The 26454-nt window shown below is 37.8% G+C and overlaps 1 protein-coding gene across 1 annotated transcript in view; it reads right to left on the minus strand.

The window, feature by feature from the left end:
- Positions 1–26454, minus strand: part of arhgef49 (Rho guanine nucleotide exchange factor 49) — a 42577-nt gene that overhangs the window by 1679 nt on the left and 14444 nt on the right. The window contains exons 3-9 of the mRNA XM_073855135.1: positions 20120–20283; positions 13018–14531; positions 8340–8523; positions 5119–5317; positions 3737–4314; positions 885–1024; positions 1–417 (exon numbers count right to left, since the gene is read on the minus strand). The exon at positions 1–417 is cut by the window's left edge and continues 1679 nt beyond it. Coding sequence (XP_073711236.1) covers positions 1–417; positions 885–1024; positions 3737–4314; positions 5119–5317; positions 8340–8523; positions 13018–14480 — 2981 coding nt within the window. The 5' untranslated portion in view covers positions 14481–14531; positions 20120–20283. The remainder of the gene's footprint in view (positions 418–884; positions 1025–3736; positions 4315–5118; positions 5318–8339; positions 8524–13017; positions 14532–20119; positions 20284–26454) is intronic.

Raw genomic sequence — 26454 nt, forward strand, 5'->3', positions numbered from 1 at the left:
CTTCCCTTTTTAAGCCATTGGCCATCGGCGGGCTGTGCCAGTTGAAGAGGTCCTTCCATGATGAAGCGTGTGCTCTCCCGTGCCCACCCCACGGTCTTCATAGACAACTCTCTCATTTCGATGTTGATCACCTCGCGGTTCTTGCGGCTATCGCGCCGGAACGAGCGCAGGGACCATGTGGCGGTGCCCTCCTGTTTGGTCTTCATGTTGATATGCTCTAGATGGGACTCCACGCGGCTCTTGGCTTCTTTTAAACGCGAGTAGTCGGGGTGACACTCGTTGGTGGCCTTGCTGATGCGACTCAGAAGCAGTGGGTACTTGGTGACGCGCTGAAGAGGAGCCATTAGGAAGGAACGCAGGTTCATACGCCTGAGCGCAGTGTTGTCATTTTGGGAAACATCAAGGAATATCCTAAGGGAGCGTTAGGGGAAAGATTAATGTGAGAAATTGAGAAACAAGCTTAGTAATTATAATATAAATATAAAAAAATAATATAGAAAAAACATATATGGTTTTTAAAGTTGAGTTGGAGTTATTTGCAGAGTTACACTCCGTTTTTCCCTTACTGTCACTGTGGCAGTACCCTTTCATAAAGGTCTTAATATGTACCATTTAGGTATAGATACTGTATCCGTACCTTAGTTACCTAAATGCAATTTTGAGATACTATTATGAACTCTTTCGGTGCAAAGGTGTACTTTTGGAAAGGATACCACCCCAGTGACAGCTAGGTCTTCTGCTAGTGTATGATGTACGTTAAAATTATGTTTGAAATGATGTACTAACTTAAGTTTATTGCTACTACTGACATTTACCACCAGACCATGTATATTTTTAACATGAAATGAATGTGGATAAAATATGCGTGTTTTACTATCCTAAGAAGCTCTTTTTCTTTCTCAAGCGTGTTGAGCATGTTCACAGATGTGGATTGTTGCAGGCAGTAGGTTTGAAATGCTGGAAGCATGTTGACAAACTCCAAGAAGATTTCTCCAATACACACAGTCTGCAGATCCTCATCACCCTGTATGAACACAATCACCGTTAATTTAAACAGTGTTTTAACATATATATTTCGGTGCAAAATATTCATATTTAATGTGGAACATAGAATCCATATACAGTGGGGTCCAAAAGTTTGCACGCCTCTATTTTGGCATTGTTCTTCTTACTGTACTGTATAAAATAAGGCTGCAAAACAATTAATCGCGACTAATCGTTTGCAGAATAAAAGTTTTTGTTTACATCATATATGTGTGTGTGTACTGTGTATAACAATTATGTATATATAAATACACACACATGCATATATGCTTTTAAGAAAAATAAATAATTATATATTAAGTATTTATAATTGTATATAATATAAATTATATATAAATATATAAATTAGTGCTGGGCAAAGATTAATCGCAATTAATCACATACAAAATAAAAGTGATTTTTTGCATAACATATGAGTGTGAGCTGTGTTTAATTATTATGTATGTTATGTATTCTAGAAACATTTACATGTTTATATATATATATATATTTATTTCTATTTTTATACTATATAATAGATTAAAAAAATCTGAAATAAATATATGCACGTGTGTGAGGTTAAAGGGATACTTCACCGATTTAGCATTCAGCTTTGTATCTGTAGGAACCCGGCAGTATTACTGAATGACCATGTTTCCCTCCCTCATTTCCCCCTGAGAGGAGAGATATCTGCATTTTGGTTCTGCAAAAAAGTCCTCCGATGATGTAATATGACGATTTTTGCATCATCGGAGGACTTTTTTGCAGAACCAAAATGCAGATATCTCTCCTCTCAGGGGGAAATGATGGAGGGAAACATGGTCATTCAGTAATACTGCCGGGTTTCTACAGATACAAAGCTGAATGCTAAATCGGTGAAGTATCCCTTTAAATATACATAATAATTATACACAGCACACATACATATATTATGCAAAAAAAAAAATCACTTTTATTTTTATGTGATTAATCGCGATTAATCTTTGCCCAGCACTAATACTTCTTAAATATATACTTGCATCTGTGTATAATTATTATTACACACAAATATGATGTAAACAATAACTTTCATTCTGCAAACAATTAGTCACGATTAATTGTTTTGGAGTCGTAGAACGGTATATTCTCCATTCAATTTAATGATGAAATTATGCTAATTGATCAATTTAAATCTAAATCTAGACATTCTTCTTTAACAAAGCATTCACATAAAATGTACAGTAAATGTACTTATCCCACAATAGTTAGTTTGTCCAGGACAAAGCGTTCAGATAACTCATCTGGGTAATATACTTATGCCGCAATAGTTAGGCTGTCTGGAACCAAGCGGATTTTAAACCACAATACTGTATGACACTTGCATTACATGCGAACGGCCCCTACGCTAATAGGATTCTGTTTCTCTCTCCCTGAACCACTATGACCCCGAGGACAATGAGACAAACAGACCCAGTTCCTGCTGCTGTGAAGGTCATCACACCACTGATCTACTGCCTGTCCTTCAACGTGATGCCCAGCCGATGCCTGACCAATGACCACCGGCTGAACCAGTTTAATCCGCTTGCCCGTTTCATATCCCTATCGTGTTATTTTATATATATGCATATGCATCTCTTTCAAGGATTTTTCTCCTCCTAGGAGTTTTCCCACAGGGTTTTTCTCCTAGGGTTTTTTTCATCCCCTGGAGAGTCAACCAACATTGGCTTAACTTAGTACTTTACTGTATACGTAATATTATTACTAAGCTCGCTTGTCCGGTTTATTCTTAGCTGCTGTATTGTGCTTCTTATATTATCTATCGATTATTCTGTGTTTTCCCCTACATCTATTCGAGTAAACCTGCTTTGAAACAATTAACAATTGTGAAAAGCGTTATATATATATTTTTTTAATTGAATTATTCCTGATGATCCATGTTATCCCAGTTATGTCTCTGTAGCTCAGTTGGTAATGAATCTTTTAAAATAATACTAACATGATACTAATTTTAATTATGGGTTACTATGAAGTATAAATAGTAAACAAAATATCAAAAAATGTAAATTATGCATTGACAAAGCTGTTGTGTCACTGAAACAAAGGCATAAACTGAGTGCAGATTCCAATCAATGTGGACAATCTTAAAGAGCGACTGTCATCCGATTCATGATTTTACATTTCCTTTGGTGTATAAGTGTGTATTAGTACATGTTAACGATATGCAAAAGGTACAAACCCCAAGGTAAATGATGACACGAGTTATTGTCTCCAACGTAAATCTCTTTTCTTGGACTACAACATACAGACAAATTGTAGGCAACAATTTACTTGAGATTGGTGACGTGGACAAGACTGACATTATCATAATTCCTCCTGCTTTGACTCATAGCCTGTAAGTTAACTCCTGTCAGCATTGCATTGTAAGCAAATCTTTCAAACATGGTAAGGAGCGTCACATTTCCGGCTAAAGTCAGAGGTATTCAGGCCAATCACAACGTACAGATTATCTGGCCAATCAGGGACACAGCGCTTTTCAAATCGATGAGTTTTGTACAAAATCAATGCGTTTGAGGAATACAGGACATCTAGAGCTACAAAAATGTACGGGATGTGGAAAATAATGTTTTTTTAACCATAAACCACGCATTGTATTATACCAAATACACAAAATAACGTTTATTTTAGCAATGAAATAGTTGGACTTAAAAAAGCTGAAATATTGACTTTTCCTAACCTGATCAAATGCCTGATCGATGCTGTCCTGCAGATGTTCTGTGAACCTTTCATTGACATCTATGAGTTCCTGAACATTACTGAAGACCACAATCAGCTGCTCGGCTGTAAGCAGCCCTGCACTCTGCATGGGACAGTAAAACTCTTCCTTGATGATGCGCAGGTCCTCTCCATAACTCGACTCGGTGTTGAGAAACTCCATGATGGCTTCTTTGCGTTCGGTACGGAGTTTGGAGCAGTGTTCGCACATGCCCTCCCCGCGTGCTTCCTCTTTGTGACCGCAGTCATGGCAGGGCTGTTGAACATCCCAGTTTCTGAGGGATGGCGAGGGTCTCCTCCAGCTCCGAGCCAAACCGGGGCCTATTCCACTGTCCATGCGTTCCACCTCTGCTCCGGCGCTGTGGCGAGCACGTCTTGGGTCTTCCTCTTCTTCACGCTCATCGCTAAACCCTACGACTCCACTGTCTGCGCTCAGACTGCTGACTGTACTCCAGCGATGCTGTCCTGTCCGGGTCACACCTAAGCCCCTGCTTCTCTCTTCACCTCTGGGCTCCGAGCGGCCCCTGGTGGTGCTTGCCGCTGATGACAAAATAAGCAGTAGAGGTAAGAATGGGAATTTACATAGCCTTTCATTAGAATGAGATTTATTCAGGATGCGACATTAATGATTACACCACAAATGTAATGTGGTCACAAGTGTTTCTACTTCAGTATGTCGTTGACATTTTGGACCCGTATTACCCCTGTATTTGGCACAATTTATATGGGATTGGATCACCCGAGTAGATAGAAGTGGGATTAGAAATTCACATAATAGTTTAATCTCAAGTCAAGATAAAGGCTGTTTTCAGGGTACAAGTCATATAGTGGCCAAAAGTGATGTCCCACTTTGAACAACTGATGCTCTTTATTCAAATATTTAATTAAAGGATGCATTCAAAATCTGTATGTTTGTTGCATTGGTGTGTTTGGAGTACAACATGAAGCTCGGCTTGGCAAAAATGACAATACATGCAAAGCTTATAAAGCCAATATTTTGTCCAATAAATACCTTATAAATTTAGCGTTATGTCCATTTTGCACCATACACCTTTTATAGTTTTTCATAGTTTAATCTAACTGAGGAGGTACTAAAAGCAAATGTTGTACAAATCCCCCCAGACATTCATTTTGGCCACTACTCTCTTTTGATGCACAGCAGTTAGATGTACCTAAGGGCAGATTTTAGTAATAGTTTTGTCACATAATATGAAACTTTGGCTGTAGCCTGAAGATTGTTTCAAATGGAGTTTAGTAAATACATATCTAGGGCACAAGTAAAGTTTAATTAAAGCTTTTTAAATTGTGGTAAAGTTCTGTACAAAAAGGTTTTGGGTGTCTTACCGCTGTCCCTCTCTCTACGGTGAATGTGCAAATGTGCCGCTGCGGCGATCTTCATCTCCAGCTGCTTCCGCTTGGCAGCGTCTGCAGGCATGGGGTCGCTGTAATGGGGCCGCAGGCGGCACTCACGCTGGGCCCTCACTGACTCAGCCAGCTCATAGGCCGCGTCTGAGCTGGAGCGTCTGCAGCCTGCTCCAGAAACCTGCAGACAGGATGGAGATACGGCAGTCAGCCGTGCACATGATCTAAGTGCACGTGGCAGACCGTGGTAGTGTGTAACAGTAAACAGATTCAATGAAGTGATCATTTTGTGCGCATACAGTAGCAGAATTAATGTTTTAGAGAGCGATCAGAGTAAATGCGTCAAATTACATTTAAAGGCGGTGTTATATTACTAAAGTATTTAATTTAATGTAGTGATAAGTGACTGTTTTCATACAGTAGGCTACAAATGCTTTTGGCAGTCTCAAGTGTATCTTTTTCAGTAATAGAACAATGGCTTCGGAAATTCAGCCTCCATTAAAAATAACCTTATCCAACTTGTTCTATTGATCTCCTGGATACCAACAATCAGGATATAAGATTTATAAGAAGTAAACTTGACATATACAGTACTGTGCAAAAGTCCCAGGACACCATGTTACCATTAGATTTGTTGTTTTTGCAATTGTATAGTGATCGTGTATAATTATTTGTCAATCTGTTTATTAGAATACAACCAGAAAATACAGGAAATGTGTATGTTAAAACTGTACAAAAAAAGTATAAGCTGAAGTGTCAAGTATTTACGGTAAACTCCCCTTCCACTTGAGCAATAGCAGGCAGCTGCAAGATCTCTTAAACTTAAATGAAATTAAATCCTAATTTATAATTCGAATCAAATGACTTCAAGACTTCAGTTTCCTCAAAAAAGCTCAAGATGTGTTTCGTGCCAAGAGAGGTCACACTAAATACTGACTGATGCCTGAAGAAGACATTTAGTTCTTAAAATTGTTTTGTTTTTAATTTTGTGTACAAATTTCCTGTATTTTCTGTTTGTATCTTAAAAAAGAGTGAAAAATTAATATGGATGGACATTAAAACTTTGCTAAAACAACAACGCTGGTGATGGTGGCCTAAAACGTTTGCACAGTACTGTATATTGATAAATAATTCCTGGTCTTGTGTATTATTCATCTGTATGTTTGTCTTTGTAATCTAAATCAGACATTTTTAAACTCTGTCCTGTCTGCCTCATCCTTCACAATATTCCACAAATTTAAAATAATCTTTTCCGTGAATACATAACAAAAAATGCTAAATACAATATTTAACCTTTTGTCTCTCCTTAAACAATAGTGTCTCTAAAACGTTTGTAATTTATTAAAGGAATAATTCACCCAAAAATTAAAATTATGTCATTATTTTTTTCTTCCTCATGTTGTTCTAAACCTGTATGAATTTCTTTTTTCTGATGAACACAAAAGAAGATATTTTGATAAATGATGGTAATCACACAGCTGTAACCATTGACTCCCATAGTAGGAAAAACAAATTCAATGGAATTCAATGGAAACCATCAACTGTGTGCTTACCATCATTTATCAAAATATCTTCCTTATCATTTATCACTTTCATAATATTTGTTTACCTACTATGAAAGTCAATGGTTATGGCACCTGTATGCTTACACTCATTTATCAAAATATCTTATTTTGTGTTAATCAAAATAAAATAAAAATGTATACAGGTTTAGAACAACATGAAGATGAGTAAATGATGACAGAATTTTTTATATTAGGGTGATGAAACTTTATACACTATTTCTTAGGGCTGCACAGTTAATCGGATTACATTTACGGATAAAACAATTCCATAATTACCAAAAGCCTCAATTACAGCTGTCCATTTGTGCTCATTTCTGTGCGTTTCTGCAGTATGTTCTGGTGGTGAATGAGAGATTTTAAAATTGATACGTTGACGTGTCCTTTAGCTACAGTATTTGCTTGGACTTTTGTACTAACAACGTAACTCCCATAACTATTTGTGATTTACATTATATTATTTAGTTTTGAATGTTTAGAATATATCATGCAGCTGCTTTACAGAAAGTTATAAAAATGTTTAAAAACTTTAATGTAAAAATCTATGAATCGTCAATAATCAATAATAGCAATTGCAATATCAAGGTGATAGTCGTCAATTATGATTTTTATTAACCGTGCAGCCCTAGTCATATTGCTTCCCCAAGACAAATCGCCCTTTTGTTTTTTCTCACTTTTGTATGTTGCTTTGGATAAAAGTGTCTGCTTTCCTCACTATAACACTTCCTTTTCAGCCATTGTACTATATTTTCCCCACTTTATACCACTATTTGTCAAATCAAGACAAACTTTTAGATCATGTTAATTCCAAACGTAAAGAAACCAAATCCTGCACTAAATTTTTAACATCAAATATTCAGTTTCACCTAGGAATGTGTCACATAACGGAAATAAAATTGGGTTGCCGACACTGTTAACTTCTGAACTAAAACCTTTGAAAACCAAAAATTGGTAATTTGAAGTGACATTTTTAAGACGTACATCACAATAAAGCCTTTACACTGCCATCTGATTTAAACACACAGATCTATGGTAACAGCATTAGGTTCCCCAGTGCTATCGAGAAACAAAACACCTTAGGTTCAGGTAACATACAGTACAACATAATTAATGATGCAACTCTACAGACAGAAGAGGCATCCAACCTGGTGCAGGCAATATAGTGATGTGCGCAACCCTAGACCAATGAATTACAGCAATATTGCCCATGAATGTCAGTTTTACCAGGCTAATGAATAAAACACAACCTCCCTCAGCCAGCGGGTCCTACCAGTATAACCATAAAACATACCCTCATGGACAAATGTGGCGCGATGATTAGCTGTCCAGCACCTCAAGCAAGACAAGAGCAGTGAGCTGAGTACATACACACACCCTATCACATAGACAAAATAATAATAATCAGTTACCACCATGAAACCTGGTTCAAATCTTCCCTGCGTGTCGCCCTTTGCTGCGCCTCTGCATGTCTGCAGTCATCTCTGTTGTGCAGACTCCCCTGCAACCTCAGCCTCCTAAGCGACCTGATCACGCTCCTGTGCATGCATGACAAAGTCTCTGCCGTCCTCATTCAGAGGTGAAAATCAGAGCCGAAAGCAGGTGCGTGCATGTGCGTGCATGAGACATGGTAGCATTCCTTACGCATTCTGGTGCCGCTTTCCCCCCTTGTCCCGTGGGCTCGGCGCAAGCCTCCTCTCCGCAGGCCGACGTTGTCATGGCAACGCGGGCAGATTGATGGCTGGGCTGGGAAGCGGTGATGTCAGCGACGTCATTCTGTTCACGCGACGGTCGGACGGGGGTCTCGGATGCAATATCTGCACTGCAGCTGGGGCAACGAGGGAGAGAATACAAAGAAAGAAAACGGTACGGTTACGTTGGAATTACAATTCCTCATTCGCAAGCTCTAACATGTGGCGTACATTCAATCTCTGTTCTCTAGGGAGGGCTGGTCCCCCCCTTCAACCCCAGAGGATGTGATGGAGGACAGCAATTAGACGCATCAATTGACATTAACACCTAAACTCTTCAGTGCAGGGGACTGAATCTGAACATGAATAACCAATCTTTTAGATTCCTTTGTGTGTGTGTGAAGTGGAAAAGGAGCTTATGTTCCAATGCTTGACCCCGCACAGTGCAACTCGGGAGTCGATAGCAGTGCACGAGGATGGACCTTTGTTTTCATTCGCAATGATCTTCTAATCAGGCAGATAAAAGCCATAAGGCACCAACATTCAAATTATACATGAATGAATGAAAAAACAATAATGCACTGTTATTACTCTACACAGTAAAAAAAGAATTCCGTAAAAAAAATGTAAAATTACGGCAGGTGGGGTGGCAGAAAAATACAGAAAAATAGGGGGCGCAATAAATTAAAGAAATTCATTAAAATACTATTTTACGTTTTTTTTGATAAATTGGTTGTTTTAATGGCTCATTATTTTTTTCCTTTCTATCTACTATTTTTATATACATATGTCTTGTCTCTTAGGTCTATATAACAGATGTTTTGATTGATTTGTCATAAGCTAGCTCTTAACTGGCTCTACCGCATCTCTTACATCTACTTTAATACCTCAATGGTTGATAATGCTGCACTCATTACAGTAGTATAATGTATTTGCATAGATAGCATCTTAGAAAAATACTACCGACGGCACAACCACGAGCATTAGTGAACCGTTCAATAAAAAACACATCACACAAAGACGCTTAAACATCTCACAAAAGAAAAAAATCACCAAAAACAGACGTGGAGATTCTGACAAATAAAATGTGGATATTTTCTATGCTCTACAAACCTAGCCTGTGGGCAGACAGCAAATGCTATTCCACACTGAAAAAGGCAATAAAAACAATGTCTTCCATATATGACTGAAATGGTCATAAAAGTATTTTACAGATATATTACCTGCCATATCAACAGGGATATGTGTGAAATAAACAATTGCTATTTTTGTTTTTGTTGGAACTTCATACAGAGAGTTCTCTGAGCATATTGACAACTTAAATAGGACAATTGCCTTTATACTGTATATTATTAATATTATTAATGCTTTTTTTCTATCTTATAAAAACTAACGGGAAGCCTTGGGCTACTAGGTGGTAATGAATCCTATAGTTGGGGGACAATGATAGACCTGAGATATTAGATGTTATATTTAGCCTGGACTCTTGCCCAGGAGGTAAATAACATTAAATAGATTCTCTAATGTAGCTGAGGCGAATCGGCAATAAAGCAATGTGTTAAAAAATTCTAAAGGAAAATCTATATGGATTTATGCATGCACAAGCACAACTATTTTGAGTTATGTGTTGTAATGATAATCAAATTCCAGTTAACTTCACATATTTTATGCATACTGTATGGGAGATTCTGGTTGTATGTCCATATGACAGATGCTGTAGGTGGAGAGGTGTGAACCAGACAACCTACACAGGAAAACACAACCACTGCAGAATCTTAAAATGCAGATTGACTGCTTTAGGGAATCAATGGTAAGATGAGTTGTCTGGGTGAAGTGAGACAAATGGGTTAAATGATTGATTGCCCTTTAAATATTAGGGGATGATCAAATGCAAGAGTCATTAATAATTGTCCCAAGTGTATCTGTATTTCTTTCAAGGTTGATTTTTGTGTGATCCTAACATAGTGGGTGTGGAAGAGTTTCAATATCTAACAAATTTAAGTGAGTGAAGTATATGGAAGCTATAGCAATAATTTTACCATCTAGAGTGACCAATATATGTGGCTATGAGTAATGCACTTCTAGTCAAAATAAACTTGAATTTGGTAATAACTTCAGTTGTGTGATTTAATTCCATCATGTAAGCAAAGTCAACAGTGTTCACAGGGTGTTTGGTTTAATTTATTTAATTGTATTTATTTTTGGGCTATGGTTAGACGTAATAATTTATTAATTAATTTATTTTCACTGACAGCCTAAAAAACTTAACAGTCTGGGTTTAGTTTACACAGTTATTAGCCACCATGTCATCCAAAATGTTGATGTCTTTCTTTGTTCAGTCGAGAAGAAATTATGTTTTTTGAGGAAAACATTCCAGGATTTTTCTCATTTTAATGGACTTTAATGAACCCCAACACTTAACATGCAGAGCTTTTCACACTTAACACTTTTAAATTTTAATGCAGTTTAAAATTGCAGTTTCAAAATCTAAAAAAAGCCCTGTTAAACCACAACTTCTCTCCTCCTGTCCTGTGACGCGACAGAGCGACCTCACGTAATGCGTCATCACGTCAAGAGGTCACAGATGGTGTATCGAAACTATGCCCCAGTGTTTACAAGTGTGGAGAAAGAGGACCGTTCCGACGTTGTTGTATGTGGAATGATACTAATTAATATCTTTGTGTCAGTTTATTGTTTAATATGGTCCGCAAATGTGTGTTTCATATATGTAACGCGTGATCTTTCCACGGCATTATGCAATTGACCTTTCGCCGGCCCCTCCCCCAAAACAGCCATTGTCCAATCACACATCACAGCAACCGTTACTATGCGAGCACGTCTGACAAACATTAACGCCCGCAGCGTTTGTGAGCGGTGCATACAATGGATAAAACAGTGTGGACTGGCCCATCCAGTTAAATGTGTCGAACATTTACGAAGCATAAATACGTCTGCACAAAGGTAAGGCTTACAGTTAACTAGTTACAGTGTTGTCTAGATCTACTTACTAGAGGCAAGAACACAAATTGGACCAAAAATATGATTACCATGAATATAATTGCCAGAATGTTAACCTAACTTACTCTCTAAGCTAAGTTTATTTTGACAACATTAGTTAACATGTTAGCTAAGGCTAACTACATTAGCTGCAGTTGTGTTGGGACTTTCAGCTCCCCAACTTTATTTTTCGTCAGTTTACGACAAAGTCGAACATAGCGCCCTAACAATCAACTTTAAAATTTTTTTATCTTTCATGTAGCATTTTATGAACGGAAAACTTACCCCTGAGTTTCCCAATCCCGTAAATGCTGTGCAATTTTATTATATTATAAATTTTATTTATTATATTATCTGTCCTGCAACTTTTAAGCCAAAGCTATTTCCTATTTGTGAAATCTGGTTATCACCAAAGAAAATAAAACATTATGATTCTCAAAACGGCTATCCTCAAAACAACAGACAGAGAAATGTTCGTTAGCTTTGAATGGCTTTGAAACACATGTAGATTTAGCTAGCTAACATACCCTTGTATTTTAACAAAATAGCTACTCGCAATAGACATTAATAGACTACACCATATGAAAGAGAACTTACGCGGCAGTGCAAGAGCATGACTGGTCCACAAGGATGTGCTGGTTGCATTTGAGTTACAGGTCATGTGGTTTCTCATTTTTTGCTTGAGACCGGTAAGCATTAGCCTCGATAGTACTCGTGTCTCCTTCATTGCGTATTGTTATATTTTGAATATATCCTTTCACTGCATACTGTAACCCCTTTTGCCTCGATCTGGAGGAAATCGCGGAGGTATTGCTCCAAAAAAGGTCACTGACACGCACGGGTATATCGCTTTCCGTCATGGCAATCTGACGTGCTGGTCATTTGTTTGTCGGAAGTAGCAACAGTAACTAAGGGGGGCGGGGCTCGGCGAAAGGCTAGCGCTGGTTCGTCACACAGCCAGAGGAAGACGAGAAGTTGTGGTTTAAAAGTGCATATTTTTTTATTTTTCTTGCTAAAAATGACAATCGTTTCGTTAGATAAGACCCTTATGCCTCGTTTGGGATCGTTTAGAGTCATTTGAAGCTGCGTTGAAACTGCAATTTTAAACTGCATTAAAACTGTTAGGTCTTGGGGTCCATTAAAGTCCATTAAAAGGAGAAAAATCCTGGAATGTTTTCCTCAAAAAACATAATTTCTTCTCGACTGAACAAAGAAAGACATTTTGGATGACATGGTGGTGAGTAAATTATCTGGATTTTTTAAAAAGAAAATTGACTAATCCTTTAATTTATAATAATCAAATTTTTCATAAATAAAAAGGTAATTTTACTTAAAAAGCAAAATGCCATTGAATTGTTTTGCTAAATGTCTTATGCAATTTAGTTTTTGTTAAAACAAGTATTGAAAAACAAGACATACTGATTTGGAATAGGGTTTTCTACTAATGTCCCAGAATCATGTCAATAGTGATAATATATTCACACTGTCTCACTGCTGGAAAAAATCAATAACAACAGAAAATGAGATGCAACCTGCTATAGGATTTATTTTCACAGTTAACAAGCAATACTGATAACCAATATAAACCCATTTCCTGCGTTTAAAAAGCCACAAAATCTTGTTCATTCACTCACCTTTTTTTAATGAGGTCCAGGGCGGATCCCAGGAAGCCATCCTTCATTTTGTAGATTTTAGCCCCGTAACTGGAAAGGTCTGTGCTATCCAGAAGAATTGCGGGGCAGCAGCTGGAGGGTCCATTGCCACTCTCCCTGTGGAGCGGGAAGGGGAGAACAACCACATCTGTGGCCCCTGGGCCTGTGGGGGCCTTAGTCTCCTCCCTTTTTCCGGTACCAGCTTGAGGATGTAATGGCGAACGGGCCACAGGTCCTGTGCAGATGGGTGCACCTGGCACCTCGGCTGTAGTACTGGGTTTAGACATCTCCTCTCCACTGTGTACACAAGGAGGGTTTAAATCCTCAGCAGTGTTGTTGGTTTGGCTGATACTGATGTCAGTCCTTTCTCTATTCTGTTCTCTGTTAACCTCTTTAAGCTTGTCATTACTCTCTACCTCTCCACTAGATTGAATTTTGGTTGTGCTGCTTTCCTTCTGCCTCATTCTCTTAAACTCCTCAAATGTAGGTATGTGCAAGCGGCCCACAGATGGTCTTTTTCTTTCAGGGGTTGACTGGGCAGAGCTGGTGCAGATGGGATCTGAGGTAAAAGCTTTATTGATGCCACTACACTCCTGTCTGGAGCTCAGTGCAAGGTTTGGGGTGCTTCTTTGTCTGCGGAGCTGCAGTCGTCGCAGCGCTTCTCGCTTGATCTCCTCTGGACTCGTGATGCGACGGGCACACAGCTCTTGCTCTCTACTTCTTTGTCCCAAAGAAGATGGCGGACCCGCTACATCACATTGATACCTCGGTGATGACACGTTACCAACCACAGGTTGAGGTCGCAAGGGTTTGTGGGGCTCGGTCACACGTGTGCTCTGGAGCCGAAGCTTATCTCTGAGGCCTTTCCGAGCATTTCCATTCACACCCCAGTCCTCAACCTTGGGCAACAGCCACTGTGGGAATAGCGGTATGTCCTTTCTGACCACTCCTCGACGGCTATACAATGCCAAACTTTCAGAGGAAGGCAGTACGCCATAGATCTGTGGTCCATGAGGAGGTCCATCACACCAATGGCTGCTTGAAGTGCAGTGAAGAATAAACTCGCTATCCACACTCCTGTAAGGATATGCACTGGAGTCAGATACCCAGTGCAGGTTTTCCAGGCTGCGATAAAGCCGGGTCCCGCTTGCATTCACACAGCCTTGCGGAAAACAATTTGTTCTGTAGTGAGACCGAGCTTCAGGGTGCTTAAGGGGATACATACTGCTGGTGGAGCAGTAGAGCCCCAGGTTGCTGAGCAGGCCATTATTGTTGTCACAACCGGGAGGACAGTGGCCCAGTGCTACGTCTTGGGCAGGAAAGTGGGGCACACCGTGATGAGGAAAAGGAGAAAGTGGGGAGCTGAGGACGGACAGGTCCATGCCACACCCTGCAGGAGACCCTGCTGGGGAGTACTCACATTGTTGAGCTTTCACATCAGGCATGGCCACAGACAAAGCTTCTGGGTTTCAGAGAGGAGCACCGAGACTACGACCCTGCAAACATCACAACCAGAGCATTAGCATCATGACATTGCTATGATTAATCTGCAGCTCATCTAAATATTTATTTATCACCACCAAATACTTGAGAAATAGTTTCGATTTTAACACACAACAAGCAATTAATTGTATACAAAATAAAAGCGATTTTTTGCATAATATATGTATGTGTACTTCGTGTAATTATTTTGTATATTTAAACACACACACATATATACATTTCATAAAATATATAATTGTTTAAAACGGAAATATATTATGTAGAATATAAAAAATATTTATATATACACGTGGAAATGTTTCTTAAACGGACAATGTGTAGTTAAGTATTTTATTAGTCAAAATTAATGCGTTTATTCATAAATATGTCTTCACTGGTGTCAAATGACCTCAGCCAATGATATGACTTTTCTTTGTAGGCTTAGAATTTCTTCTCTTTATTTACATTGAACGGGAAAGTCCAAAAAGGCTTCCATGTTATTCCGCCAAATCGAAAAACTATAAAAGTAGAGAGGTACAAAAAGCACTAGCCTACTGCGTTTACACAACCCGTTTTTGTTCAGAACACGTGAACCAGCTGAAACTGACATGGAGATCAGTGAGTACATAATGGCTACTGTAGTTGCAACACGCATTTGGAAAAGCGAGGCGCCAGAGAGCACTATTCGTTTGAATGAAAAATAAAATTTTAGATGGGGGAAAATCCTACTTACTGTCCCTTCAAATACACAAATGTGTAAAAAAACGTAAATCTGTAAAAATCTGTTCAGAAATTCCGCTTTGTTGGCAGAATCCGTTAAACGCCAATCCAATTTTTCAGGAAAGTGCATGAAAAAAAACTAAAGAACGACGGCACGCATACGTCACAGTGCAAGAGGTTTTTTTACCCTGTTAAAGGAGGTTTACTGGATATATTATGATATAGGAGTTTTTTCCCTTTATTTAGAAAAGACAGTAAAGAGTGAAGTGAATATTTTTGCATGTACTAAGAGGGGTTTGCAGTGAAAGACTAGAAAAGTAAATTTTATTAAATACTAATGAAATGACTAAAGTGACATTTGTTTCAATTACTGACTAATAACATTTTCATTGCCTTGAAATTAACACATCTACAAAAACATCTACTGTAGTTGAGCTGTTTAAGCTGTAAGGGGGCGTGCACACCAAAGCTTTTAAACGTGGCTGAAAACGGTAGACGAACGCCAACTGCCAGCTTTCTTTAGCTGAGCGCTTTGGTTGCTGTGATACTTCTGCTTTGTTTATCAGTCGTTGTGCAATGCGCCGATTGCTTGTTGTGATATTTGTCCCACCCCTCCTCCACTGTGATTGGACAGCCGCGTGACATTGATGAGCTGAGCTTTTCACTAAAAATTGAATATATTCAACTCTCTGCGCTCAGCGGTGAATGCAGAAAAATCGTCGAGCCAGCTGCTGGCTTTTTTTGAAAAATGCTATGCTTCCATTGGAAACAATTGAAAGACATATGACGGCCGACGGCGTAAAATCTTTGGGGTGCACTGTGCACGGGTGATTCTCACGAAACCATTGAAACACCACGGCACTAATGATTTTAGCTTTAAAATGTGTAATATAGTAACATTAAAAAGCATCAGAATTAACACAATACTGTGTTCTACCTTGCACAATGTGTGATTTCAACATAAGAATTTATAATTGGAAATTTTATCTCATTTTCTGCTGAAATTCTCATTACCGCAATGTGTCCGGCTGTGTTTGAACATGCGCTATGTTGTAATTTAATCAAATTAACACAAAAATATTATGAAAAAAATAAATGGATGTTTTGCTAGACTACTTTAGATGACAGAAAAAATATTTACTGAATATTCATGTATAATAATAATGAAGAAAAATCAGGAAAATGATGTGTCCATGCCTGATATTCTCATCCTCCGCAACACTTTTTGAGACCAGTTTAAGCACACATACAGAATTTTAATAAAGTTTGATTTTGAGTGACCAAGCACATGGACCAGTTACTTCAAGATGGCTACCAGGTAAGATCATTTTTTTTACAGGTAATTTGAAATATTGTCTTGTCAGAATGCTTACACGACATTTTGATTATCATTACCGCAACAGATGCTTATTAAATGTTAATTTAATTAATAGAAGCATAATACTTTGATTTTAAATGCATGTGCAGAATCTCCAAATTATGTTCTTTCAGGTTTTTCATGTCATTTTGAAAATATGTCAGTGTTGATGTTTTCTGACTGTTGCGGTAATGAGATTTTTTTAGGACTCATTTTTTAAATTGTTACAAAAAGTGTTAAATGATAAGTCAAAGTTTTTTAATTAATGTTCCCATTTACTCCAGACTTTGTTTTTCAATGTCTGGTGGGGAAAAAAGTAAATTTAAGCAATTTTTACATTTTCATGCTTGACATTTTTAAAACCAAGTTTTCGTGAGAATCACCCGCACGCACCCTTAGGGTTATTTATGTTCAGGTTTAAATTAGATTTTAAATCACAGATACGCACTTTTAACTTTGGACATTATAATTCACATTATATTTCTCACATAAATTATATGATATAATCCTACCAGAGACAAAACCACAGCTCAGTAACCCAAAGAAGTATAGCTGAATAACCATTACAGTGGATAATTACAAAAGTAATAATATGTAGTTCCAATGACTCGTATAATCTCATTTATATTTTAAAGATGTCTCATTCTTTTATACGAATCAAATGGGGGAAGGTTATGCCTACTATGCTATTAAAAAAGAGAAAGGACAGTAATGAATAGAGACACAACACTCGCCTTGGGCTCTTATTCCACTAATCAGATGAGAACTGTGGATTAGCAGTGAGAGTTTATTTTACAGTCTTTAGTACAAATTGCCTGGCTTTGGGCCATGTTAAAATCCACCCGTAATATTAAATAGATATCAGGGTCAAGCGAGAAGTTTCAAAGAGCATGTCAAAATTATTCTGAGCTTTATAATAGATTCATTAAGAAGAATATTCATCCGATTCACAATTGATTATAGAAAGAATAAAGGGGAAAACCTTTATAGCAATTTTGACCAGCAAAAACTAGGGGAAGCCAACAGTAGCACATTCAAGCGTCCAATTAACATTTGGCCCGATTTAATTAAACTGATACTAATGAAATGCATTATCCGGATAATTTCAACGCTCTGTTTGGGAGATAAGGAAAAGCAAAACCCTTTGTTTTTCCATGAAATGTACAGTGGATCAGTAGGGAGAGTTTATCTTGGTGGGTGAGCAGATTCACCATCACAATGGCACTGTCAGTGTTTGCTGTTGCCTATGTTTCGAAACTGCTGCCGCGGCAGTAAACAGTCAATTAGCATAAGGAGCTTGTGTAATGAGCATGTGGCTCTGGATCTGTTCACGCCGGGCTCTTTGTATGTGACAGACTGGCTGATTCACACTTTCCTATTTAAGCTGAATTATTATAGACAAGTGAAAGCACTCTTAAACCTCATTCACACAGCACTTTGGTCCCAGAAAATACCCGTTTGGCAGACAAGCTACTGTGTGAACAGAAACACGTCCTGTAAATGTTCTGGGATCGCTCCCGGAAAGAGGACCTAGTAATATTGCAGTCAGATACCCGGAAAGCCCTTAATGTGAAGACGACGCAGAAACAATGACCTAATGGGCGTGTCGAAGTGAGGAACAATGAAGTTATGGTTCAGCTCTTTAAAATTAGGTATTTACATGCAGATCAACATTCACGACGAGAAATGTGTGCAAACGGGACTAAAGCAGATATCCGGTAACTCGTCACTATCCGCGCTGAAGTGGAGATCATTCAGCACAGCAGCATAAAAGAATACGTTAAAAATACACACGTTACGTGCTCATATGAGCTTATAATAAACAAAAATGCCCCTGCGTCATTGCATCAAGATATATCGTTCAGCTCCTCAAAATGGGTCTTTTAAATGCACATTAAATACATTGCACACAATGTAAAGACATACTGTAAATACATTGCGCTTGTTCATCATCATTCCAGTTATCAGCTTACTTGATGTTATGACAACAAATGTAATGTGATGTATCAAAATAGGAGATATAGTACATCCGAATTTCACAAAAAAAAAAAAAAACATACATAGAATGTACTGTTTTAACGGTCAATGACTAGACCTAATTCAGAGTACTGTCACAGTATGCAGTTTCGGATTTGCAGATTGCCAATTTTTGGGTATATAAGAACATTGATAATGCAGCTGTTTTTATTAGTCTTGATTATCTAAAGCCTGGAGTATAGTCTATGTTTTACGTAGTCTATTTTCTAACGTACGTGCAAGGTTGAACGCACCGCATTGCAAAGCAGTTTATTGAACTCGTAAGTGTATGCTGATATTTAACGCATGCGCATTGCGACAAAATACAACGCATCTCCTGGACTACATACTACATTCTCATGTAAGTGCATGTGCGACCTACACATACAATGTATGCAGGGTTTCAACAATCTGGTGGTGTACAATACGCGTGCACTCCTGATGATGAAAATTAAGCCACGAGCACTGTGTGCAGACCCTCGCATAAGCATAAAAGTGGACCATACTTCAGCCTTTAGTTGATCAGGTCAGTTCATTGGCTTACTGTAGATTACTGTAAAGGTATGTGGGTGATTCTCGCGAAATTAGACTTATGAGGTGTCATGAAACATTTTGATAAAAAAAGTAAATGGAAAATAAAAAGAATACAGTTACAAACATCTCTTCACGTACTATTTTGCACATGATTTCAAATGACATCATACAAACCAATTTTTTTTTTTTTTGCACATTTAAGGGGAAAATTTTCATTACTGCAACGTGTCCATGACTGGATTTGGGTTCTTTGACATGGAAAATTGATAATTAAAAAATTAAAAAAATTAAAAGCTTCAGTGCATGTTATACTATAAACATTTACAGTAAAGAAACATGTGGTATTTGGTGATCATTGTTAAATGTAGAGACAATAATATGGAATATAAATGTGTCCAAGAAAAATTTTCTCATCCTCCGCAACAATTTTTTAATCATTGTTTAAGCCCTCAAGGAACTAACATTTAAAAAAAAATGTTGGAAGGGACATAATTGACTGTGACACTCAAGATGGCTACCAGGTAAGCAGTTCTTATTTTTTTATCCAGATAAAAGTTTAAATTTTGTATGTCATATATAGACAACTTTTTAGTTCTCATTACCGAAACATGAGTTTGTAAATGCATCTATTTAATGTAATATCATGTTGCTGTAATGATAATTTTAGATAATGATAATCTAAAAAATGTAAATAATTCTACAGGAAATATTTTTTAAATCCTCTAAAAAGAATGGTTATAGTAAGTTCAGACCTTAATCTTATGTGCAAAAAAAAAAAAAAAAAATTGGCTTCAAGGGCTTTTTTAAAAAATCTGATGCTGGACACCTTCCAAGTCTAGATTTCGTGAGAATCACCCATGTGTATTTTTACAGTAAAGCTATCCATGAATTCTAAGTTACTGTAACTCTGACACTGTAACTTTTAAACATAGTAAGCATGCAGTATGTAATGTAAAAGTAGTTAAACAAACTTACCCCATCTTAATTAACTTTGTGTAAGGACCTTTACTCCAATTGCTATAGGTTTCAGTTCACAGACTGTGAGCCAACAGAATGTGTCGCTTTTATTTCGTGTTTTTATTTAAGAGGCAATCACAGCATCCACAATGCCAGACTGCTGATGGCCCAACCACTGGTAACTGCAAAAAAGCAAACAAAGGAAATAAATCAATGATAAAAATAATACAGATAAGTTTCTCAGATAAACCTGCAGATTTTCTCTAAATCTCTTTCTGACTCTGAAAAAAAGACTAAGGTTATTAAGGTAATGAGACAAACATTCAGACAAAAAAACAGATGTCTTACATCATTGGAGTTTCCCTTTACACATAAACAAGTGTAGTGCCTAGAGACAATCATGCCAAACAAACATTATATAAGTGGGATTTCTATAGACAATGGCCATGATAAAACTACTTACTTTTACCTTTATTCTTAGCTAAAGGTAAAAATATCCTCATAAAATTACAATTCCTGACAGACTCGCAGTTGGATTTACATTTCCTGCCTCATGACCTTGATGTTTATAGCGCAATGCCTACCAACTGAGACACATAAACACCCTGCATGTCAAATCTTAAATATTCGGTACATAGCACAGAGAAATACTTCAGAGCACACGCAGATGTATTTCAAGCCTTTGTGATTCAAGGCTCTGCTATTCAAGGCCTTACATTTTATCTCCTCTCAACTCAATATCAGCCACAGACCTTCTGGACATTCTTCAAGTTGTGAAAATAGCATTTCTGTGAATGCCGTATCAATGGCTCACTATCACTTATCACTTTTAGAAAGATGCTGCTACACCAGATGAGCAGCTTCTGGTGTTTGCTACCCGTTCTCACCAAGATGCGCACAAATGACACGCAGTGTGATCATCGCGCAATAGACACGCCAAATTCCGATCCCGCGCGCATATGACACGCCAGTCCCCCCCACTCACCCACATGGCGAATCGTTTCGTGACGTTTTATTTATTGTTTTCTCATTTGTTTTCTGGTTATTAAACCATTTTCGCTTGGGTTTAGGGTTAGATTTCACATTTGTTTAAGCAGGTTATTTAATATACAGGTTTCTCTATGTTTTTATCTATATTTAAGCCATGGTCGCTTGGAGTTGGGGTTAGAGTTGGGGTTTGGGTTAGGATGTCATTTTTATATAATAAAAAGTTGTTCTAACCCTAAACCCAAGCGAAAATGGTAAAAAAAACAGAAAACAAATGAGAAAACAATAAATAAAACGTCACGAAACGATTCGCCATATAAGTGAATGGGAAGGACTGGCGTATCATATGCACGCAAAATCGGAATTTGGCGTATCTATTGCACGATAATCACACTGCGTGTCATTTGTACGCTTTTTGGTGAGAATGGGTTGGGTGTTTGACAAATATCTGTCAGAATATGGTTCAAATGTTTACTAAGAAGAAGAATCAAAGTGACAGACCCCTGAGGACTCTTTTGAGATGGCATTATGCTTTTAGTTACCTTCAACGTTATCGGGCCTAATGAAGGCTACCGCTACTGTTTATATCATGAACAAATATAAACAACCGCACTATCTTGTTATCACAATGTAAGTGTGTGTGAATGTGGGCTTATGTTGTGTATCCATTTGATGTGTCCAACGAATGTAAGTGTTAAATAGTCTAACACATAGACACATACAAACACCGAACTCCTGCTATTTCTGGAAAGCATAATAACCTAATAATAACAACTCAGTTTTCTCACCTATATAATATCTCCTTTAAATCCCCAAAGCAAACACCATAGAAGAAAAAAGTGTACTGCAGATGTTTCTTATCCCACACATCCCATTCCTGCAGACATTCCCAAACCTGTAGCAAGGTTACATATTGATCTATCAAACCTGTACCAAAGGGAATCAAAGCCTCAAAGGCCAAATATTGACCGTATCTGCAGGTTTGTAAGGTAGCATGGTGGGGGGATTTCTAGGTTTAGCGAGGTAGAAAATCATAGAGTGCCGATTCACAGTATGATTATTTTGCAGGATGAAGAGCGAACCCACGGCGAGCTATAGTATGTTCTCAGTATGAGCCTTAGTTCGGTTCATATAACACAATGGGATGAATTTCTTATTGGACAATTCTATAAGAGAGATACACAGCGAGGTCTTGAATTCAGAAACAACTAGAAATAGTACAATGGAATATAATGGGAGTTGTGATGTGCTTTTGAATATTAACACTTTTTAGTTATGAATGTCCATCTGACTGTCAAAGAATAAATGTAAGATATATATATATATTTTTAATAAAAAATCTAAAATTCACTTTTAAAGATATCTAATCTAACTAAACTAGCAAACGCCCAATTGACTTCCATAGAATTCTTTTATCCTACTATAGAAGTAGGATTTCCGATCTGATCCTTAAGAAAGCCATTAGACTGGAAGGCTCTTGAAAGTCCAGCCAGTTATTGATCATTGGCTGCCTTTCTCCAATATGCAGTTAGTGGATCTTTACGGTCACAATATCCATATTACAGTTTTGCTGTAAATTCCAAAGAAAGTGCATCAACCTGGCAGGATTATCATGTGAGAGTGCAAATGCTACTTTGTCCATGTCAGTCAAAACCCCTCTCTGTCATATTAAAATCCAAACCAATTCATCAGTCAAAACGCACAAAGAGTCCCTTTGATTCATAGCCTGAATGATCCTTCATACAGTACTCCAATACCTGTCAGTGGGGCGAGATAGGTAGTTACAATGAGGGTGAATGCTGGATAATCAAATGCACAGCTCCAGTTGAACTCCTCTGACAAGAATAGTCAAGACAGAGCTTGGTTACGGTTCTTCAAAGTAAGAAGAGACAGCATCGAAACATCTCACGTGGACAGATGAAGTCTCAAATTCGTTGGTGGAGCATATCATGGTTAATTAGGATTCAACCCTCGCACGAGTGTATTGCATTCAATAGGGAACTAAACAAGCGTACTGCCTGATGTATTCACAGCGTTAGGCCTGTTTACTAATGAAATGTACCTTGGTGTCCAAGGTGAACTGAGGTTGTGTCATACATCAAGTAGATAAAAAACATGACATATAAACAGGTGGGTGTGTCTTTTTCTGTAGCGCTAGATTGTATTGTGAATATTTTATGTTTCTGCGGAGTTCATGAATAATGCATATGTTAGATTAGGTGAGAGAACAATTGTTAGTTCACAGGTTTTTTCCATAAACATATTAGTTTACCTAGTATTCTTACGTGAGCAGGATCTACACTCTAAAAATGCTGGGTTATTTTTAATCCAGCGTTTGGTCAAAAAGAGGACAAACTCAGCCATTGGGTTAAATTAACCAATAAAACATTTTGGGTTGAAACAACCCAGCACAGGTTTAATTACAACCTAACATCTTGGGTTTGTCCCTTTATCACCCATTGCTGGGTTGAAAATAACCCAGCATTTTTTAGAGAGTAGTGATTGGTACATATTAAAACTGTACTAAGTTATTGGGTTATTTTTGACCCATAATGGGTAAATATTGGACAGAACACGTGCTGGGTTAAAAATTGACCCAATGCTGGGTTATTTTAACCCAACTGCTGGGTTATTATAGCCCATGGTTGCATAAAACAACCCAACATTGGGTAATTTTTAACCCAGCACAGGTCATTTTTAACCCAGCACGTGTTCTGTCCAATATTTACCCATTATGGGTCAAAAATAACCCAGCCATTTTTAGAGTGTGCAATGATCTTACACACACACACGCCTGCACGCACGCACGCACGCACACACACACACACACACACACACACACGCTGGGTTGTTTCAACCCATGATATGGACAAACCCAAACAGTGGATTTAATTTAATTCATGCTTGTGTTGGTGCACTCTAAAAATTCTGGGTTATTTTCAACCCAGCGTTGGGTAATAAACACAGAAAATGTTTATACTTCAGCCAACAATGGGTTAAAACAACCCATCATAGGTTAAATTACAACCCAACCTGTCCCGGTTAGACCAAACACATGTTGGGTTATAAATAAATCTATGCTGGGTTGTTGTTAACCCAACCATGAGTTGGGTGCATTGAAGCAGCCAGCATAGTTTTATTTATTAACCAAACATGTGTTTTTCCAGTATTCACCCAGCATTGGGTTAAAAATAACCCAGCAAAATTAAGAGTGTAGGTTAATTTAACCCAACCATGGTGTGCAGGCAATGGTTAATTATCTGGCCCCGTTTAGACATGCTCTCAAATAACTGTCGTGACATTCTAGCCAGCAACAATAGATTTTACAAAGGCAATTTACAGAGCTTGCATTTCCAAGAGACACACGTCAATATGGCAATGAATCAATGGCTGCCGGTCTTCTTGTTGGTGGATGTGTTTAATTAATGACCGAGCTGCCACATGCAATATCATTAGTGTGTGATTTCACCCAGAAAATTGGAATATGATATAAATTACATTAGTTGCAGTACCATTGTATCCTCACTCATCAGTAAAAATTGCTGTAATAGCACACAATCGCAACAGTTATTGATACAATAGACCTAGAATTCAAAGCCTTAAATGCTGTTCATTACACCGAATCATATGTGACGTTCAGACAAATATCCCTATTCTAATACCACAGGTAACTTGTTACATAATGAATAGCTGGATATGAAGAAAAGATTATAATCTTTTCAATCAAATGAATGGGCATTAAAGCCCTGTGTGATGTAACCAGGTCATTAGCTGATTTGTGCTATCTATGAGAAGCAAAGGGAAATAATTACTCTACAGACTGATGAATCGATGTACAAGGCTTTTTTAACTCTCTTCTAGCATTAGATAAGTCACATGGACATGATACCACTGCCCTTAAAGACAAAGCTAGTAACATATATGCTGTAAACAGTAAGCACTGCCACATAGTCTATTTGTCATATAACATGCTAAATTTAATACACTGGATTAGTATTAAAGGCATAGTTAATTCTGTCATCATTTCTCACCCTCATGTTGTTACAAACCTGAATAAATATCTTTGTTCTACTGAACACAAATGAAGATATTTGTAATGAAGCAGAAAATAGAAGCACCATTGACTTATCAACATGAGGGTAAGTAAATGTTGACACAATTTTCAGTTTTGGGTGAACTTTTCCTATCCCCTACTCAATAATGACTGACCAAATATGTATAATAAATATAAAATAATATAGAATAGATAAAACACATTAATGCGTACCTCGACTCTGAAGACTGGTATGCTTTAATAACTGATTTGCCTTCTACTACTAAAATCTGTTGCTAAAACGTATTACTTTAAATAAAACCCAACATGTAATACAAATTTTAACCTATGGAGGCCACAATTGTTCTGCGTGTAGTGCATTCTGGGTCGATGACGATTAATGCAACCTTTTGACGTCATGAATGGTGATGTAAACAAAATGGCGGCCTCCGAATGAAAATAATTTTTTCAAAGTTTATTAAAACTATGACATTTGTACTGTTTTTACATTCATATAGCCAATCCTAGTGCTAAAGCGTCCATTTTCCCTGTGTTTACGAAGCTTTGATTGTGTTTATGGTGTGCAATACAATATGTGTTCATGTTTCTTGTGTAAAAAACCGCAATACCATATTTTCCGGACTATTAGGCGCTCGGGAGTATAAGTCGCATCAGTCAAAAATGCGTTTTATAGAGGTAAAAACATATATAAGTCACAGTGGACTATACATCGCGTTTATTTAGAAAAGGATTTCACAAAATCCAAGCCGAAGAACAGACATTTAATCTGGAAAGGCAAGTTATTCAACTAAACAATAGCACAAAACAGCAGGCTGAATAGGTGTCCATACATGTTAGAGTAACATAAACGTAAAGTATTTAAACAATACCCAATAGCATACAGAACCTGGGAAGCTGAATATGCTAAATTAACAGGAAAAGCCAAATCAAGGTCCTAAAGTCATTCCCCTGCTGAAAAAAACAGCATACCAGCAAGACCAGCATATGTTGTGTTTTGGTGCTGGTTTGCTAGTGAACACCAGCTAAACCAGCATTAGCACCAGCATTAGCACCAGCAAAACCAGCACCAAACCAGCATTAGCACCAGCATCCCATGCTGGTCATACCAGCAAGACCAGCATATGTTGTGTGTTTTGATGCTGGTATGCTGGTGACCACCAACATCAAACCAGCATAGACCAGCATAATTCCCATGCTGGTTTGATGCTGTTTTTTTCAGCAGGGTCCGCATCACTGAATCCATTGAATTACATAAATACAGGAGCAACATAGAGCGGACTCTCGCGGCTGTAGACGGAAATAGTTTGTCTTG

The sequence above is a fragment of the Misgurnus anguillicaudatus genome, chromosome 17 (assembly GCF_027580225.2).
Source record: "Misgurnus anguillicaudatus chromosome 17, ASM2758022v2, whole genome shotgun sequence".
Classification (NCBI taxonomy): domain Eukaryota; kingdom Metazoa; phylum Chordata; class Actinopteri; order Cypriniformes; family Cobitidae; genus Misgurnus; species Misgurnus anguillicaudatus.